Below are 13,771 nucleotides of genomic sequence, written 5' to 3'. Positions count from 1 at the left end.
ACCAGTCACTCTAAGTTATACGATATTTTAAATTAGCTCCTTCAGATCTTTGAATAGGTTAGGAGAACTCTGGAATTGTTAATAAGTCCAGTTTCATTGTGTAGGCTCTAATCTGCAAACTCTTCTATTTGTAAAGCCAGCGAACTACCCAGGCATTCACCTCAGGGTTGATTTGTAACTTGTCTCTCCGCCACTCTTCCTTCCCCTTATTTTCCAACCAGCAATCAGAAATGATGGCTTTAGATACTTACTAGCGAATCTCCATCACATCTAAAATATAATCGAGCCCTGGCTAAAGTGACCCAGTGGACTGAGTACCGGCCTGTGAATAATTCCCAATCAGGGAATTATTCCCAATATAATTGGGAATTATAACTGGTTTAATTCCCAATCAGGGTACATGCCTGGATTGCAAGCCAGGTCCACTTGGGGGCATGCAAGAGGCAACTGATCCATGTTTCTCTCCCTCTCTTTCTCACTTCCTTCCGCTCTCTCTAAAAGTAAATAAATAAAGTCTTTAAAATTCAGATCATATCTAAACTCCTTAATGTGACCTATAAGGCCTTGTGTGATCTGGCTCCTACCTTTCTTTCAAGCCATGTCTCAGAATGTACTTACCCCATTCACTCTGCTTCTGCCACACTCACTAGCCTCCTTTCAGTTAGGCTTAACACAGCCATACCCTTTCCCACAGGAGGACCTAACTAAAGGTATTCCAGCTATATGGAAAGCTGTTCCGTAGATTTACACAGAGAACATTTCTTTTTATTGTTCAGGTTTCAACTTAAATGTTACCTCCAGAGCAATCCCTTTCTTGACCAGTTAATTTCCGAGTCACACTGTATTATATATTTATTTTTACTGTATACCTGATATATAACTTAATTATATACTTATTTATTCATATATTAATTTGCTGCTTTATTGGTTTTCCTGACTAGAACATAAATTTTCTAAAATGAGAAGTGAGTTCATTCAGTACTGTTTTCCCAGTGCCTAGAATACTGTTTGAATTAGAGTGGGCACTCAGAAAAAAATGAATGAAGGGAAACTAGATTGGTCGGAAGGAAGGGAGCAAGTAAGTTAATTGGTAAGGAAAACAGAAAGGCTAGTAGGAAGAAGGGAAAGAAGGAAGGTTGGCAGGGATGCTAATATCACCAGGATAAACTGGCTGGTAGAAAAGTGCAGCTGGGTTGGATGGAAGGAGAGTTGTACATGCTACCACTAAATATTTAATGCAGAATTTACCTTAAATACTGAACTTGAAAATCTGTTTTTTATATTACTCTGTTTTGTTACAGCTGATGAAGTTACTTGGATGGACCCATTGTGCATCTTTTACTGAAAACTGGCTCCCCATCATGTATCCTCCTGATTATTGTGTATTCTAAAGTGGGAACCAAGTCTTTACATTTTTAAAAAGCAAATTTTATAGTGAATGGATATAAAAACAAATTTGTGGCATTTTTAGTCTAATGCATGTTTTCATCCACTATCAAATACAGATTAAAATGATGTGTATTTATCAGAGACTTTGCTGGCTTGTGGCTTCATACATGTAAATCTATACTTCTGACATCATGGTGTTTTTCTAATGCCTCATATTGCTGGCAGTGGGCTGTGCCCTGACTGCTAGTACCAAGGACTTTTGTTTGGATTGCAGCTGTTACATGCATGATAGGTTTTGAACAGTAACTTTTAACTGCAAACCTGTAAAATTCTATTTTTTATTTTATAAATTAATAGTTTTAACATGCTTGACTTTTTTTTTTTTAGTTGAATGAACGCCTTAAAAAAGCTACAGGAAGTGTAGCTGAATTATTTATTGGACAAAAAGTAACAGAACTTCACTTCCAGATTTTTTTTGGGGGCAAACATTTACATTCAATTAAGGGGTAAAATTAAAGGGGCACAAATAAATACATGGCAATTGCTGGAGCAGAACTGCTTCAATAAATCTTTGAAAATAATTTCAAGTGAATCATTTTTAACATCGTCTTGATGCACAGAGCATCACAATGAACTAATAATACATGTATAAGTGCCAGACTGATAAATCTTTATCAAGTATTGTAAAGATACACATGTTTATTAAAGTTGAAATAATGTAAACACGTGAATAAATGTGCAAAACCAAGATCACAGTAAATCATATACACTCTGATACCTTAATTTTTTTATAAATAATAAAGTGAATATTGAAGCTTCTTAAAGTTGGTCTTAATTTTTCATAAATAATATATGGAATTACAACAAAAGTAATATTAAATCCATAGACAAAAATTTCAACATGAGATAATTTATTTTATAGTGTTTCTTATAGGCTTACAATCATTTTTGAATGTTTCCAGTTCTTATTGTGATGAACTTTTCTGTATGTTTAACCTATTATTTTTATCTTTCTGGCTATAATCCTTGCCTCTCTCATCCTTCATAAAATAAACAGACACATAGACAATATTAAAAGCCTCTACTCACTTATAGCAAGTGTGTGTGGTGAGAGTGAGAGAGATTTTTAATGTTATTCCCTTAGAATTTACTACTATAGAAGACCTACCTGCAATCTTGTCTAGTTGTTCATAACTACTTTTTGGTAATTGATTCCTTTATATGACTAAGACATAGGGCCTTTATGAAAAAATACAAATATGCATGCAAACATTTTGCATATAATTTTTGAACCATCTAGAGTCTGAAGTCCATCAATGTATAGCTCCATAACTGTTTCCTCACAAACATAGGTACTTTCACCTACATACATATAGGTCTCTATGTACACAGGTTCAGTCTGATAAAGAAACGGAAAAGCTCAGGAAAGAGAGATTTTCCAAGGTCATACTGCTGAGTGACTATTGATTGATAATTACAGTACAGGTTTTACAATACAGGTTTTGCCCTTTCTGGTAAGTACTACCTGCTTGCACCGAGCCTGTGGTTCAGCCAAAGAGCTCGGGTCCTTCTCAGGTCTTTTCTAAGGATATGTACAGCTCTACCATCTGCATGGCCTTCTAGATGCTCAGGAATATGTCAGATTTTAAAGCTCCTACATATTTCCCAGCCTTTCCTTTAAGCTTCTTGGTGAACTACAGCTGTTATCCACCATCTCAGACAGCCACAAAGTTACACGATTTCCTGTAATTATCTGAACAACCACTGCTAGAGAAAAGGCTTCTGGTCCTAAGAGATCTGAGACCAATCTAATAAAGATGGCCTTGCGCTTGGGTGTGTCTTCTAGGGAACAACTATGTAAGTCAAATAATGACAGTTCTCTGGAAATAGAGGTTTGGAGGAGCTCCCAACCCTCTTTGACTCTCTCCATTAACTGCCAGGCTGCTGCTTTTCAAGACTACCATGGAAGGGGCACAGGGCAGTTTAAAAACATCACAAAATACACTCACTGCTCTTACTAAGATTCAGTCATTTTACTAGGTAGCAAACTACCTCAGATTGCTACGTATCTGGTTAATTTCCTGAATTCTGAAAAGTTCAGATAATTTTTGCCAGCTTCCCCATAGCTTTAATGAAGAGAATTTTCAGAGGTGGTTCTGCACCGACGAAATGGTCTGCCATTTCAGTGACATTACACTTTCCTTTGTAGCACACGAATTTAATATCCAATTTTAAGATTAGAAACTTTATGATAATACATTTATGTTGAAGTACTACCTTCTGAGTTATGTCAAAATATAATAAATTTTAGGGTACTTCAAATATGAGTTATTTTTACACAAAACCACCATTGGTCCACAGCCCCCAAGTTTTGCACTTTATTTCTCAGGGGGTTTTGTTTGTTTTGCAATATTTTTTTTAATGTGGAAGTAAGAGTTTAAAACTATGGTGAGTTTTGGGTATGCTCTCCCAGAAAGGTTTGGAGCTCCAGGTGCAGTAAGTGAATGGGCCTTGCTGACAGGTTGGGTCATTGGCAGCCTGACTATAATGCAAAACAGTCTGACCACTGCATGGCAGTGAGCTGGCTGCACCCCATTCTGCCACGGTATTGTTTTAGTATCACATCGCCCCTGCTTGTGTGAGAGGATTTCAAAGAATTAAGCACATGTATAATTAAGCCATATCTTCTCAAGAGTCAAAAGTGAATAACCACAGTTCCAATATCAAAGCTAGATGTCACTGTTTTCACTGTGCAGATAGGACTATCTGCATTTCCACTCATATAAACCAAATGCTAGAATCAGAGTATGCCAGGTCATATCCAGAATAAATGTTATGCAGATCAACTGGAAATATCTTCTATAACTTTCATTTTATGTATGAATTTAAAAGTTATTAACATGTATCAATGATTCCGTGTACCAAGCTGTTTTATTTTAAATTTGCTAGTTTTCACTCAAGTATAACTTGGCTAGAGTTTGATTTAAGCTAGGCTTCAGTTGTATGGTTCCACACCCAAGTCATGAAAATGTATAATTTATAGGAAGAACAGAAGATACAGGGACATATTAAAGGGTATTCTGGTGATGGAGTCAGCATAATGCAGCAGACAGAAATGTTACTGGAGAGACAACTCAGCTTCATGCTGTTAATCAAACATGTACTTTACTTGGATCTTCAAACTCTAAAAATAAATACAAATTTATCATAACGTGTATGACAATTGGATATTGGAACACATCAATTTTTAATAGTATTAAAAAAATTTATAAACATTTTTAGATGTGATAATGTGGTTACATATCACATAGATATGAAAATATACAGAAGGAGAGAGATGTATTACTTCTAATTAATACAGAAACAGAGAAATGGGTGGAGATTTAGGTGAAATAAGACTAGCCATAAGTAGAAAATTTTTATGTAGGTAGGGATTCCTAGTGCTTTTGTCTGTTTACTTGAACAGCATTATTGAGCTACAGTTGCCATACAATAAACTTCACATGTATAGTGTACAACTCATCTGTTTTTATATATTTAGTTAGTTACAGTTTGCAGTCAGTCTGATTTTTCTAAGAGTATCCATTTAGAAAATAAGAAAATAAACATAGGATCATCATACCACTTTATTTTGGAAATACGAAAGATAACCACTTGTAAGTCTAAGATTAAGAGAGTAGGTCCCAATGCTATAGTGTTCTTAACAAATTTCTCTACATAATGGGCTTGAGAGGAGATTTGAAAGCAAATTTACATGAGATTTTTAATTGAGTTTATTTGTGTGACATTGGTGAATATATAGGTTTCAGGTATAAAATTCTTAATACATTCACTGGATACTGTATTGTGTGTTCATTGCCCCAAGTCAAGTCTCTTTGCAGCACCATTTATGTCTCCCTACCCTCTTCTACCTCCATCCACCCCACTTTCCCTCTGATAATCACCATGCTGTTGTCTGAGTTTTTGGTTTGTTGGTTTGGGTTTTTGGTTTTGTTTTTTGTTTGTTTTTGTTTTTGTTTTTGCTTAATCCCTTTACTTTTTTCATCCAGCCACCCACCCCTCCTCCCTTCTGACACCTCTGACTGTTCTCTATCCATGAGCTGTAGCTATGTGGGGCCTCTTGTGGTTTGATACAAATTTATGAAATACTCATTCTAGTTCTTTGGAATACATCATTGAAATCTTTATAGGAGTTACACTGAAGTTATAGATTGCTTTGGATAGTATGGACATTTTAATAATGTTAATTCTATCCAAGAACACGGTATGTGCTTCCACTTACTTGTAGCTTCTTCAATTTCTCTAGTGTCTCATAATTTTCTGAATACAGGTCACTTACATTCTTGGTTAAATTTACTCCTAAGTATTTTATTCTTTTTGAAGCAGTTGTAAATGCAATTGTTTTCTTAGTGTTCGTTTCTGATAATTCATTACTGACATAAAATGCAGCTGATTTCTAGATACTTATCTTGTATCCCATTATTTTGCTGAATTTATTTATAAGTTCTATTAGTTTTTTCATGGATTCTTTAGGGTTTTCTGTATACACTGTGACCAGTTAAAGGTACCTTGAGAACCCTCCCTGTTTATGCCTGAGCTGTGACCTTCATTGGAAGAGTGAAATACAGTGCTGTCTCCCATGGAGAACTGGCCCTTCTCCCCAGGAGATTCGTACCTTTGATCTTTAACTGTTGCTTCAGGGAGAATTGGCCCTTCTCCCAGAGGGACTGGTTGGTTAGTCAAGTCATACAAAGCCCTTGGTGAGTAACCACTTTTGTCTAAAACACATTTAACCATAGCCTCCAAAGTGAGACTTTGGAATCTCACCTGAGGGAAGGCCACTTCAATCAGAAGTTTTCTCATTCGGACCTTGAATGCTGTCCCTGGGATTCCCCAGGGTCTATGTTTGGATGTTGATGATTTCCCATCTGGTGGTGTATGCGCTTGATTCTTGCTTTTCTCTTTGTTCTCGCTTAATAAAGTACTTTATTCACCTTCGACTTGGGGTTTTTATTGTCTGCGAATCCAAACCTCTAAATTAAGTGGCCATGATCTCATACATGCCCCTAACTGCACACAGTATCATGTTATTTGCAAATAATGACAGTTTTACTTCTTCCTTTCCAGTTTGGATGCCTTTTATTTCTTCTTCTTGCCTGATTGTTATGGTTAGGACTTCCAATAATATCTTGAATAAGAGTGGTGAAAGCAGACATCTCTGTCTTGTTTCCAATTTTAAGGGAAATACTTGTAGTTTTTGCCTATTAAGTATGATGTTGGCTGTGGCTTTATCATATGTGGACTTTATTACGTTTAGGTATGTTTCTTCTACTTCCACTTTGTGGGAATTTTTAATCTAAATGAGTGTTGGATTTTCTCTAATCTTTTTCTGCATCTATTGATAAGATCATGTAGCTTTTATCCTCCATTTAGTTTATTTGATGTATCATGTTTATTGATTTGCAAATGTACCAACCTTGCATCTCTGCAATAAATCCTCCTTGATCATGGTGTATAATCTTTTGAATATTGCTGGATCTAGTTTGCTAATATTCTGTTGGAAAATTTTAGCATCTATGTTCATCAGGAATATTGGCCTATAATTTATCTTCTTTGATGTGTCTTTATCTGGTTTTGGAATTAGGATAATTGTGGCCTCATAAGATAAGCTTGGGGTGGCTTTCCTTCTCCTGAACTTTTTGTAGTAGTTTGAAAAGGTTAGGTGCTAGTTCCTCTTTGAATGTTTTGGTAAAATTCACCTGTGAAGCTGTCTGGTCCAGGACACCTGTTTTGGGGGAGTTTTTTTTTTTTTAATTTATTTTTTAAATTACATTGGTGTTCAATTACAGTTGTCTGTATTTTCCCCCTCCCCCTAGGGGAATTTTTAAATTAGTGCTCCAACTTCATTAGTTTGTTATCTATCTTTTCAGATTTTCTGATTCTTCCTGATTCAGTTCTGAAAGATTGTATGTTTCTATGAATTTATGCATTTCATCCAGATTGTCAAATTTGTTTTCATATAGCTTGTAATATTTTCTTACAATCCTTTGTATTTCTTTGATGTCAGTTGTTACTTTTTCTCGTTCATTTATAATTTTATTTGTGTCCTCTCTTTTTCTTGATGTGTCTGGTTAAATGATATGTCATCTTGTTTATGTTTTCAAAGAACCAGCTCTTGGGTTTATTAATCTTTTGTACTGATATTTTAGACTCTTATTTTGTTAATTTCTGCTCTGATCTTTATTATTGCTTTCTTTTACTCACTTTGGACTTTGTAGTTTTCTTTAAAGTTCCTTTAACTGTGAAGCTAGATTGTTCATTTGAGATGTTTCCTGTTTCTTGATGTAGGCCTGGAATGCTATGAATTTCCCTCTCAGGATTGCTTTTCCCATGGCCCTCAGATATTGGATTGTTCTGTCCTCATTTTCATTTGTTTCAAGTTATCTTTTGATTTCTCCCTTGATCTCTTTGTTGACCCATTCATTGTTTAACTTCCTATTATTTAGCTTCAATATCTTTGCATGTTTTCCAGTGTTCTTGTGATTGATTTCTAGTTTCATAGCATTGTGGTCAGAGAAGATGCTTGATCTTAAATTTATTGGGAATTGTTTTATGTCCTAACATCTGTCTATCCTAGAACAAATTCCATGTACACTTGAAAAGTACATATATTCTGCTGCTTTGAGTTGAAATTCTCCTCAGATATCAATTAAATTCATTTGATTTAGTGTGTTATTTAAGGTCACTGTCTTCTTGTTGATGGTCTGCCTGGAAGATCTGTCCATTGAAGTCAGTGGTGTGTTAAGATCCCTGACTATGACTGTATTTCTGTCAATCTCTCCCTTTATGTCTATCAAGATTTGCTTCACATCCCTTTATCATTTTGTAGTGTTCTTCTTTGTCTCTTACTACGGCCTTGATTTTAAAATCTGTATTGTCAGATACAAGTACTGCTATCCAAGATTTTTTCTTTTCTATTTGCATGAAATAGCTTTTTCAGGCGAAGCTATTAGTCCCTTTTAGTATATGTGTATCCTTTGATCTGAGATGAGATGGGTCTCTTGGAAGCAGAGTATATATGGGTCTTGTTTTCCTATCCATTCAGCTACCCTATCTTTTGGTTAGAGCATTTAAGCCATTTACATTTAAGGTGATTATTGATAGATACAGATGTAGTGCCATTTTATTGTTAGATTGTTTTCCTCCATTTTTTCCTTTCTCTTCTTCTTAAATCAAGCTCTTTAACATTTTTTGCAGGACTTATTTGGTGTTAACAAACTCCTTTAGCTTTTTGTTGTCTCTGAGGGTCTTTATTTATTATTCAATTTTATATCATAGCTTTTCTGGTAAAGTAGTCTTGGTTGGATGTCTTTGCTTTTTATTACTCTGAATATTTCATGCCACTCCTTTCTGGCCTGAAACATTTTTGGTGTTACTATCTCGTTTGAGACATCTGCACTTTCTGGACTTGTGTGTCTTTTTCTTCCACCAGGTTAATGAATTTTTTGGTCTTTCTTTCTTCAAATGGGATCTCAAGCCCTTGTTTTCTCTCTTTTTTTTGGTACCCCTGTGATATGGATGTTGCATTTCATGTTGTCCCTAAAGTCCCTTAAACCATCTTCATTTTTTTCCATTTTTTATTTTTGCTGCTCTGATTGCGTGTTTTCTACCTTGTCTTCCAAATCACTGATTCAGTCCTCTGTTTCAGCCAACCTACTGTTTATTCCTTCCAATGCATTCTTCATCTCAGATATGACATTCTTCATTTCTGGCTAGTTCCTTTTTATGTTTTCTATGTCCTTTTTCATGCTGTTGTAGTTCTAAGTTACTTGAGTATCCTTATAACCATAGTTTTGAACTCTATACCTGGTAAATTGCTTCCTCCATTTCACTTGTCTTTCTGGAGACTTCTGTTTTTTCATTTGGGGCATGTTTTTGTCCTTATTTTGGGTGTTTCCCTGTGTTTGTTTCTATGTATTAGGTTGATCTGCTATGACTCCCACTCCTGGTACAGTGACCTTATGTAGTAGATGTCCTGTGAGACCCAGTGGCACAGTTTCCTTGATTATCTGTCCTGTGTGTTCTAGGAATGTCCCTTGTGTAGGTATTCTGGCCCTCCTGGTATAATTGAGTCTTGATTTCTACTGGTCTGTTTATGCATAGGGTCAACCTTGCAGTGGGATTATCATAAGGGTCATCCTCAACCACTGTATACAACCTGCTGTACAGGTCCTGACCATGTGAAGTAAAATTTACCTCATAAGGGTCTGGTATCTTCTGAGATATCCCTTTGGAAATGCCAACTGTGAAGTAATGCAATCCTTCTTTGATGTTGTCTGAAGGTAGTCTTGGGTATGTTGGTTCTGGGGCCTCTTGGGAGGGACTCTGTTGCTGACCAATGTCAGACACTGACTTTGACTTGACTGGTCCTGGGTAACCTGTTTAGAGCTACAGACCTATTCACAGTTTGTGGCTACCTCTGCTGGGACTGGGTTTGTGCCAAAAGGACCAAGCTGTGCACCAAGTCTGGCTTTTATCTGTATCAGGCCCAAGGTACTATCAACCAAAGTCCCAATGCACCTTGAGATCTACGTCCACTTGCCTCCATCTGCCAGCTGCCTGTTGGACTCGGTCACTTAAAGAGCCTCAGGTGCTTGAGTTGCATGAGGTAGTTTCTCAGTGATCACCGGGTAGGGATGAATGGTATTCACAAGATTAATACAGGTTCAATCTCAGTTCCTGTGCTAGGTCAGAGTCTATGTAGCAAATGTCCCTTGACATACCAAGTCTATCTGCCACCCTCCTGGGTGCTGCACACCTTAGTGTGGGGCACAGTCTCAGGGAGTTGTCAGGGTGAAGCCAGCAGGATTTATCAAGCCCAAAGAGAACAAAATTTGGCTGTGTAAAGGGAGGGCTCTGCACCAGTTAGGTGTGCAGTGGGAAAATGTCCCCCATCATGGAGTCTCAGAACTCAGTCTGTCCCAGACTCTTCCCAGAGCCCAATCTCAGTAGGGTGGGTCCGCTAGGAATTGGGAAGATGGGGCTAGTGGATCTCTCTTCAGTCAGGTTTGGGAGAAGTGGTGGGGAGCAGTCATTGTCCCTGAGCCACACAACTTAGTCTGTCCTACATTCTGTCCAGTGTTTAGCAGGGTGGAGGCAAGAATAATTGGGAGGGTGAACATAGGAGCCCAGAAAGTGGGACTAGTGGATCTCACGTGAGGGAAAGTGACTAGTCAGATTCATGGGAAAGTGACTACAGATTCACAGGAAAGTGACTAGTCAGATTCATAGAAAAGTGGGAGGAATGGTCTCCATCCAAAAGCCACACATCTCAGTCACTGGCACCCCCTACATCTCCCCAGACTTCTACTCTCCAACCCAGGCAGCAGGAAGTCCACAGAGAGGAGCTACTGCTTTTCCCCATATTAATGCTGTATGGAGAATAGTGCTCCGCTCTAGAAAGATGGCATCTACTGTGTGAGAGAACTCAGCTCAGGAATCATGGAGGCTGTCCCTTCAGCTCTCCCCCAAGAGCCACAAACCCATCTCTCCACACATGACTCTGTTCCAACCTCCCTCTGCCAGAGCCCAGGATGTGTGACTGCAAATCAGATTTTGTGTGTTGGCTCTTTAAGAGGGAGCCTGTGTCTCTAGCAGACTCCTGCCTCTTCCTAACAGACTAATTCCCTGCTAATTTTCACAGCCAGATATTATATGGGCACCTCTTCCTGCCTCTGGTGCACCAAGCTGGGGATCCCACCTTGGGGTTGGGACCCCAGCTTCTCAGGGTGATCCCTGCAGCTGAGATATTCTCTGGAATCTCAGCCAGTGCCCATGGGAATAGGGCCAGCCCCTTTTTGTGTCTTCACCCTTCTTACCAATCATGATGTGGCTTCTTCTATGAATCCTGGGTTATAAGTCTTCTCTTCAGTTAGTCTTCAGTTGATTATTCAGGTGGATTGTTTTATAATTTAGTTGTAATCCAGTTTGGTCCTTGGAGGAGGTGAGTGTAACTTCCACTTAACTCTGTCACCATCTTGGGTCTCCCACGAGATTTTTTAAAAAGAGCTTTATTTTACTTTATTGATGTATAATTTATACACCATAAAATTCACCCATTTCAAGTGTACAGTTGATTGTATGTAGCACAATAAACCATTGAATTTCAGAACATTTTGATCACATGGAAAAGTTCCCTAATCTTCATTTGTAGTCAATAGCCACTTCCGTCTTTAGCCCTACACAGCCAGAAAGCTGCTTTCTATCTCTACAAGTTTGAATTTTCTAGAAATTTTATATAAATGGATGCATATAATATGTAATCTTTTGTCTTTTGTGTTCTTTCACTTAGTGTAATATCCTTGAATTTCACCTATGTTGTGTGTATCAGATATTTATTCCTTTTTATTTCCAAGTAACATTCCATCATGTAATGTTTCACGATGTATTTATCCATTCAGCTGGATATTTGGATTGTTCATATTTGAGGTTATTATGAGTAATGATGCTATGAACATTTATTTACAAGTTTTTTTGTTTGGGCATATGTTTTAATAGATCTTGGGTAGATACCTAGGAATAAAATTGCTGATTATCTTTTTAACATTTTTAAAGACTATTAAACTGGTTTCCAAAATGCTAGCACCATTTTAAATTCCCACTAGCAATGTGTAAGAGTTGCAGGTTTTGCATCTCCTCATCAACACTTATTTTCACCTTTGGTTATTCTGGTTGGTAATGGTTTCTCATGGTTTTACTTGGCATTTCCCTAATAAATAACAAGTTCATTAGATATATGTCTATTATCTTTGGTAAAGTTCTGTTCAGTCTTTTTTTTACCATTTTTCAGTTGTGTTGTCTGTCTTCTTATTGAGTTGAAAAAGACCTTTCCATATTTTGAATAAAAAACATTTTATCAAGCTACATACTTTGCAAATTTTTCATCTGTGTGTTTCTTAATATTGTATTTTATAGAGCAAAAGTTTAATTTCGATAAGGTCCAATCCAACATTTTTTTCATTTATTGGTTGTGTTTTTCAAACTTATCTAAGATGTCTTCATCTAACCCAAAGCAACGAAGTTTTATCCTATGTTTTTTATATAAGTTTTGTAGTTTTATAAGTTTAATTCTTTTATTTAGGTCTATCAATAATTTCAATTTAAATTTTGCATATGGTAGGTGGGACAATGCAAGGCTATTTGTTTTCCATATGGTAATCAGTTTATTTTTCACCAATGGTTTAAAAGACTATACTTGCCCCCATTGATTTACCTTGGCACTTTTGTCAAAAATTACTGACCACAGACTTCTGGCCAAGATGGAGGTGTAGATGGAAATACTGTACCTCCTCGCACAACCAAATTTAAGGACAACAAACATGTAGAAACAAAAACACAACCAAAACAGAAAATTGAACTGTACAGAAGTCCAACAACAATGAACAATTAATCCAGGCCAGTAAGAGGGACAGAGTCAGTCAGTGGCCAGTGGAGAGGGGTCTCCACAGGAAGAAGTGGTGGCTGCCGGACCAACCCAGGTGTGCAGGCAGTGGTTGGCAGATCCCAGGCATGGGGTGACAACAGGCAGACCCAGTGAGGGCACAAGGTGGCTGGCTGACTGTGGTCATACATTTATCTGCGGTCACACACAGATAAACCAGGTGGAAAAACCATGTCTGTCAGTGAGACAGACCGCCCAATGCAGGGCCCCAGCACCGGGAAATAAAGCCTAAAAATATCAATTGAAACAACTTTCGGGGATTGAGGTGCTGGGAGAGGCTCCCAGCCTCACAGGAGAGTTTGTTGGAGAGACCCACAGGGTCTTAGAATGTACACAAGCCCACCCACCCGGGTAACCAGTACTAGAAGGGCCCAATTTGCTTGTGGGAAGTGGCAGAGGGGACTGAAATCCTAGAGAAAGCAGAATAAATGCCATAGCACCCTCTCTGACCCTGTCCCCAGTCACAACCCAGCAACTGGATAGACTCACCCCAGTGAACACCTAAGCTTTTGCCCCTTATACATAACAGGCTCAAACAGACCAAAACATTATGGCTCAAGCAGAAGAACAACTCAAAGCCTCAGAGCCAATACTTCTAAGCGACGAAGAGATAGCCAACCTATCGGATGCACAGTTCAAAACACTGGTGATCAGGATGCTCACAGAACTGGTTGATTTTAGTCACAAATTAGAGGAACAAATGAAGGCTACACTAAGTGGAATGAAGGAAAATGCACAGGGAACCAATAGTGATGAAAAGGAAACTGGGACTCAAATCAATGGAGTGGTGCAGAAGGAAGAAAGAAACATCCAACTAAAAAAGAATGAAGAAATAAGAATTAAAAAAGATGAAGAGAGGCTTAGGAACCTCCAGGACATCTT

The 13,771-nt window shown here is 37.7% G+C and overlaps 1 protein-coding gene across 2 annotated transcripts in view; it reads left to right on the top strand.

The window, feature by feature from the left end:
* TPP2 (tripeptidyl peptidase 2) overlaps nucleotides 1-2,230 on the top strand; it is a 105,125-nt gene extending 102,895 nt beyond the window's left edge. The window contains exon 30 of one of the 2 annotated variants that reach the window (XM_037143621.2): nucleotides 1,302-2,230. In XM_037143621.2, coding sequence (XP_036999516.2) covers nucleotides 1,302-1,391 — 90 coding nt within the window. In that variant the 3' untranslated portion in view covers nucleotides 1,392-2,230. The remainder of the gene's footprint in view (nucleotides 1-1,301) is intronic. The other variant, XM_037143622.2, reaches the window with a different exon arrangement.
* The last annotated feature ends 11,541 nt before the right edge of the window (nucleotides 2,231-13,771 follow it).

This window comes from Artibeus jamaicensis, unplaced genomic scaffold (genome assembly GCF_021234435.1).
Source record: "Artibeus jamaicensis isolate MK-2021 breed Jamaican fruit bat unplaced genomic scaffold, CSHL_Jam_final contig_559, whole genome shotgun sequence".
NCBI lineage: Eukaryota > Metazoa > Chordata > Mammalia > Chiroptera > Phyllostomidae > Artibeus > Artibeus jamaicensis.
The sequence above is the reverse complement of the archived record's forward strand: the minus strand, read 5'-3'. Positions and strand labels throughout refer to the sequence as shown.